We start from the raw sequence: 6,513 nt of genomic DNA on the forward strand, positions 1-6,513 counted from the left end.
TTTTTTTTTTTTTTATGATCTTGAGTTTTGTTCCACATTGTTCTCCCACTCTATCCTGGATATTCTACACTGATCCCCTTCCAAGTGCTTGACAGTGGTAGCCTGGCATCATCTAGTTCTGGTCTCATGGTCATATAAGCTGAAGATCGTATGGTCTGCCAGTCCCTTGGACTGATTGTTTCTCCATGAGTCTTTGGTTTTCTTCATTCTTCTTTGGCTCTGGATGAGGAGAGACCAATAGCAAATATTTTAATTGTTGCATGCTACTGAGCAAATAGCTCACTCTCAAGGTGTCATTGTTTTCCTGATCTATAAGGAAACTGAAACAAGAGTTTAAGCAACCTGGCCAAGGTCAAACAATTTGTATATGGCAGAGATTTGAGCCTCTATTCTGGGTGTTAAGCCAGTACACTTAATCTTTAAACTCTACTTGTAGTTATGAGAATAGGCTTATTTGTCCACCTCTCTAGCCCTCAGTTTCATTTTCTGTAAAATGGATATAATATATACTTCATAAAGTTGCTCATGACTATTAAATAAAATATATTCCAAATGTTTAGCACAAGAGGATATAGTAGATGTGTCATAAATTTTCACTATCATGATTGTACTTGTCACTATCACTATCATCATCTCTGCTAAAAAGAGTTATTTATAAGGTGTATTTTCTTCCCTTTTTTGGGGGAGGGTGGTATTGCTTATAGCCTGATTTACAATCTAATCTGAACTTTTTAAGCCTTGGATCTATTTTGATGCTTACATACATGAAAACTAGTTCAAGTATGTCTGTTTTACTATGTAAATTGTAATGATACTGCTTTTGTTTAAAACATGTTTGGTGACTTCTTCAGTGGTATTAGGAAGGTTTGGTACAGCTCTTTGTGATCATACTATAGGACTTATTTTCCCACTGACTGACTTCCTTTTCTCTTTGAGGGAGATTGGTATAGTAGTTAAATACACAGACTCTGAAGCTGGATTTTTGTTGTTAGTTGCAGTCATGTTGAAGCCAACTCCTGGCAACCCTTTGCTCTGTACTTGCTTTGTCACTAGCTTTGTAAGAGGCTAACGCCTGATACATAAGAGTTTCAATACATGATAACTAACATTATTGTTACCTTTGGAAAGAAACAATCCTTGTTAGGTATGTCCAGTTGGTTTTTGACTCATAGCAATCCCATGTAACATAGTAGAACTGCCTGCCCCAGGGTTTTCTGGGCTTTTATCTTTATGGGAGTAGATTGCCAGCTTTTTTCCCCTGCAGAGCTGCTAGATGAGTTTGAACTGCCTAACCTTTTGGTTTGCAGCTGAGCACTTAAATTTGCATCGTCGGGGAGGATCCCAAATCTGAAAAGGTACATTTAGAGTTGAGGAGAGTAGATATATAAAGAAGTTAACTGAGATGATTTTAAGCTGACAGAAAATAATGGCTTAACCAAATCTCTGATAATCTAGGAGTGCTATCACACACCTCACTTTTTCTTTTTCATGTCTTAGGTTGGCTTTTTTGTGAAGCGGGGATGCTCCAAAGGCACAGTTGAAATCGAATTGTAAGTGTTGAAGGTGGTAAAATCACTTTTTTTTTTTTTTAAATTTATGTCCATAATTTCCTGATGATGTTGGAAAATAATAGTAATATATCATGGCATAAATATTAAGAGTAATATTTTAAAAATACTTTATCTAAACAAGAAAGTTTTTTTATGTTTTTGTTTTTCTATTTTGCATACTTAAAAAGAAATGTAAGAACTCTTGGAAAAATCCTTAAGGAAATTGTAAGTTTATGGGAGGTAATGAAAAAGAAATATACCATTGTTCAATATTCATTAAAAATATATGATATTTTTCACAAATTTAAAATATCTGTTGTCTTTTGCTGGTTTTGAAAGTAACGTTTGCCTGTTAAAAATAAATACAAGCAATACAGAAGTATATAAAATTGAAAATGAAAATCTTGTCCTTGCTATAATTCTACTTCTAGAACGAACCACTGTTTATAGGTTGATGAATTTCTTTTATGGCAAATACTTGGCATTTCTGTCCCCATATTCCATTCCCTTCCTCAAAAAAACTGATACTTATTTTTCCTCAAACCTGCCTATTCTCAATTTATCACTCTTGGCAGCCATTTCTGATGAATCAGAAATGGGACCAATTTATCATCTTTGGCATATGTATTTTCAGCCTTTTATACATAAATATCCATGTATTTTAGATGGTTTTAGAAAGTTATCTTTTCTGTATAATAGCGTTTATAGACAGGCATACATTTTTGAGATATAATATTTAAAGATATCTGAAAGCCCTGCCATTTTATAGGATATGAAGAAGCCTAGTGTTCTGATCTTTTACTCAAAAATTGTTGGAATTTTTTTTTACATAGAGATGACAGGCCCACATGGAAATAAAATGAATAAAAAAGATTACGCTCAACTTATTTAAAAATAAAGGTAGAATTTTACTGAAGGCTACAAAACTAAGACCTGCATAGAGAAGTGAATCATGTTGCTAGAAAGATAAAGTTAGTATCATCAGTATGTCAGTCCTTCCCAATTAATGTATAAATTTGCATTTTCAACCAGAGTCTAAACAGGTAAGTTTACAAGGTGATTCTAAGGTTCATCGGGAAAAATTAAGGTGCCAGAAGACTGAAGAAGTTTCTGAAAAAGCAGAATAGTGAAGAAGACTTTTATGTAATAGATGTTAAAGTATACTATTCCTGTTAAAAGAAAACTATATGCTACTGGTACAGAAGATTAGAGGAACAGAATGGAGAAGCTCAGAGCAGATTTAAATGTATATGAGAATTTAATTTATTACAAAGGTGGCAGTTGAAGCATAACATGTAAATAACTCAGTAAATTGAGTTGAGGCAATTTACTCTTAGGTTTTTTTTTTAACACCATACACAAAACAAAATCTAGATATATTAAAGGCTGCATGAAAAAATATGTAACTCTGAAAATAATAGTAAAAAATATGAGTATTTTTAATATCTTGGGAATGGGGAAAGTCTAATCAGAACAGGAGTCCTCATAACCATACAGGGAAGATAGGAAATTTAGACTACAGAAAAATCCAGCTACAGATAATGAAGCCATGGTTAAAACATACTAACAAATAGGAGAAAACATTTCCTGCACAAATAACATATAGAATTCTTAAACTTACTGAAATAATTGGTATAATGACTCAGACAAATCGAGAAAAATGTAAATGACCTAATAGAAAAATGAGCAAAGTAATCGAATAAGTAATTCACAGATGTAAAATAAATGGCCTGTAAGTATCAAAAGTGCTTACTCCTTACTAATTGTCAAGAAAATCAAGATATTGAGGATTTTTTTTTTCTCTCAACTTGTAAAAATTTTTAAATAATATTCAGTGTTATGAAGATATAGGAAGTGGGTTGTACCCTGTCATGAAAGTATAAACAGTATATCCTATTTGGCAGTATCTTACCAGCATTTAAGAAGGAGCCCCATGATGCAGTGGTTAAGTGCTTGGCTCTTAACCAAAAGGTTGGAAGTTCAAATCCACTAGATGCTCCATGGGAAAAAGATGTGACCATCTGCTTTCATAAAGATTTACAGCCTTGAAAATTCCACAGGATAGTTCTATTCTGTCCTGTACGGTTGAGTTGGAATCCACTCAGTGGCAGTGGGTTTATTAACATTTAGAATACATACACTCTTTGAACCAGGTATTCTACTTAATAAATATCTAATCTAGACAATGTTTACACAATATTAGCTTTTTCCTGTTTCTATAATGAAAAATTACAAGAAATCAAAAATCCATCAATAAAAGGTAGTTCTATCAATATCCACATTGTATCTACATTGTAGAAATTCATACAAAATGGAAAATAAAAAACAAAAACTGTGTATGTACTTTCTATGGAATAGACTAATGTCTTGAAGAACATACCCCTGTGACCACTGTCTTAAAAGAATATCATACTGTTCTTTTTAAGGGAGAGGGTAGTGATTCATGAAAGTAGGTTGTGAGGGAATTTCATTTTTTTTTTTAACATGATATGCTTTTGAAAATTTTTGTTTTTCATGAGAATATATTTGTACTACATTATTTTAAAACTGGTTTTAATGATAAAAAATGTACGAAGACAATTTATAGGAGAGGCAAAAAGCAAAATAGAAGAAACATGAATGGTCAGTAACTTATAAAAAGATATTTAATTTCAGTAATTTTTCTTTTACTGAGCCATTTTTTTGTTAGAGATTTATATCAAATACTGATTTTCCAGTGCCAGAGGTACAGTGACTTATTTTAGAAGGCATAATATGTGTCATAACTGAAATATTATTGCACTGGTGAAGACTATGAAGAGAAGTTGCCACCTAAATAAGGAATAAAGCTCTGTAAGTAAGCTTGACAGGAAAGGGGAATAGCCTCATATATGGAGACATGTAAAGGACCCTGCTTGCACAAAGCTTAAGCTCTCAGCTGCTAATTGAAAGGTCAGCGTTTTGAACCTACCCAGGTGTTCTAGTAGTGGTTTCCTTCTCTAAAGATTACAGCCTTGGAAACCTTATGGGGTAGTTTTACTCTGTCCTGTAGGGTGGCTGTGAGTCAGAATTGACTCAACAGCATACAAAAACATGGAATCTTCAACCAAAAAAAAAAAAATCCCAAACCCACTGCCATAGAGTTGTATCCAACGCCTAGCAACCCCTCCTTGGGTTTCCAAGGAGGTAACACTACGGAAGTAGATTGCCCAACCTTCCTTCCAAGGAGTGGCTGGCGGGTTTGAACTGTCAGCCTTCTGATTAGCAGTCTAATGCATTAGGCATCATGCTACCAAAGCTCCTTCTATTCTAAGAAGGAAGGAATAATTTCAGGAATTCTTCTTGGTCCTGGTTAGAGAATAACAAAGGTACCTGCCGAAGAATTGATTTATAAAACTATTTGCCACATTCTCTCAGCAGTTGTGTGTTCAACAAAATTCAACAGCCTTTCATGACCAAAACACTAAACATTTAGAAATAGAAGGAAACTTTTCAACTTTATAAAGGGAATCTATAAAAAACTCACAGCTAACATACTTAATGATGAAAGACTGAAACTTTCTCCCTTAAAGTCAGGAACAAGACAATAGCAGGTGTTTGCTAGGATGTGGATGAATTGGAATTCTCATACATTAGTGGTGGTGGTGGTGGTTGTTATATGCCACTGAGGTGGACCCGACTCATAGTGACCCTCCTTGGGTTTCCGAGGCAGTATCACTACGGAAGTAGATTGCCCAACCTTCCAAGGAGTGGCTGGTGGGTTTGAACTGCCAGCCTTCTTGTTAGCAGTAAAATGCCTTAGACACTACGCTACCAGAGTTCCTACATTGGTGGTAGGAATGTAAAATGGTGCAGACACTTTAGAAAACACATTGGCAGCTCCTCAGAAAGTTAAACATAGAGTTACTACATGACAGTGATTTCACTTACAAGTCAGTATTCAAAGATACAAAAACATGTTCATAAAAAACTTATATGTGACTGTTCATAGCAGCATTATCCATATTAGGAAAAAAGTAAAAACAAATCAAGTGTTGATCAACTGATAAATGAGTAAGCAGAATACAGTATATCCATTCAATGATTTATTGTTGTTAGGTGCCATCGAGTTGGTTCCAACTTGTAGCAACCGTATATACAACAGAATGAAACATTGGCTGATCCTGTGGCAACCTCAAAATCCTTGTTATACCTGAGCCCATCATTGCAGCCACTGTGTCAATTCATCTTGTTGATGACCTTCCCCTTTATCATTGACCCTCCACTTTACCAAGCATGATATCCTTCCCCAAAAAATGGTGCTTTGTGACAGCATGACCAAAGTAGGTTAGACTAAGTCTGGCCATTCTCACTTCCAAGGAGCATTCCAGCTGCACTTCTTCCAGGAAAGATTTGTTAGTTCTTTTAGGAGTCCATGGTACTTTCAGCATTCTTCACCAACACAACAGTTCAAAAGCATCACCTCTTCTTCAGTCTTCCTTATTGTCCAGCTTTCACATGCATATGAGGTAACTGAAAATACCATGGGTTAGCCGCACTTAGTCTTGCAGGAGACATCTTTGCTCTTCAGCACTTGAAAAAGGTCTTTTGTAGCAGTTTTGCCCAGTGCAATATGTCGTCTGATGTCTTGACTGATGCTTCCATTGGTATTGATTGTAGAACCAAGTAATATGAAATCTTTGACAACTTCAATCTTTTCTCCATTTATCGTGGTGCTGCTTATTGTTCCAGTGTGAGGACTTTTATTTTCTTTATGTTGTTATTGTTAAGTGCCGTTGAGTCGTTTCTGACTCAATGACCCCATGCACAGCAGAACGAAACACTGCCTGATCTCGTGCCAGCCCCACAATCCCCGCTATACTTGAGCCCATCATCGCAGCCACTGTGTCAATCCATCTCGTTGAAGGCCTCCCCCTCTTTCATCGACCCTCCACTCTACCAAGCATGACATCCTTCTCCAAGGAATGGTCCCCTCTTACAACAT

At 35.5% G+C, this 6,513-nt stretch overlaps 1 protein-coding gene across 1 annotated transcript in view; it reads left to right on the top strand.

Annotated features, from left to right (window-relative positions):
- Positions 1-6,513, top strand: part of SMC5 (structural maintenance of chromosomes 5) — a 177,280-nt gene that overhangs the window by 21,896 nt on the left and 148,871 nt on the right. Inside the window, exon 3 of the mRNA XM_007939525.1 lies at positions 1,498-1,550. Within this exon, the coding sequence (XP_007937716.1) occupies positions 1,498-1,550 (53 nt within the window). The remainder of the gene's footprint in view (positions 1-1,497; positions 1,551-6,513) is intronic.

This window comes from Orycteropus afer, unplaced genomic scaffold (assembly GCF_000298275.1).
Source record: "Orycteropus afer afer isolate SDZICR_OR568_19922 unplaced genomic scaffold, OryAfe1.0 scaffold00005, whole genome shotgun sequence".
Classification (NCBI taxonomy): Eukaryota; Metazoa; Chordata; class Mammalia; order Tubulidentata; family Orycteropodidae; genus Orycteropus; species Orycteropus afer.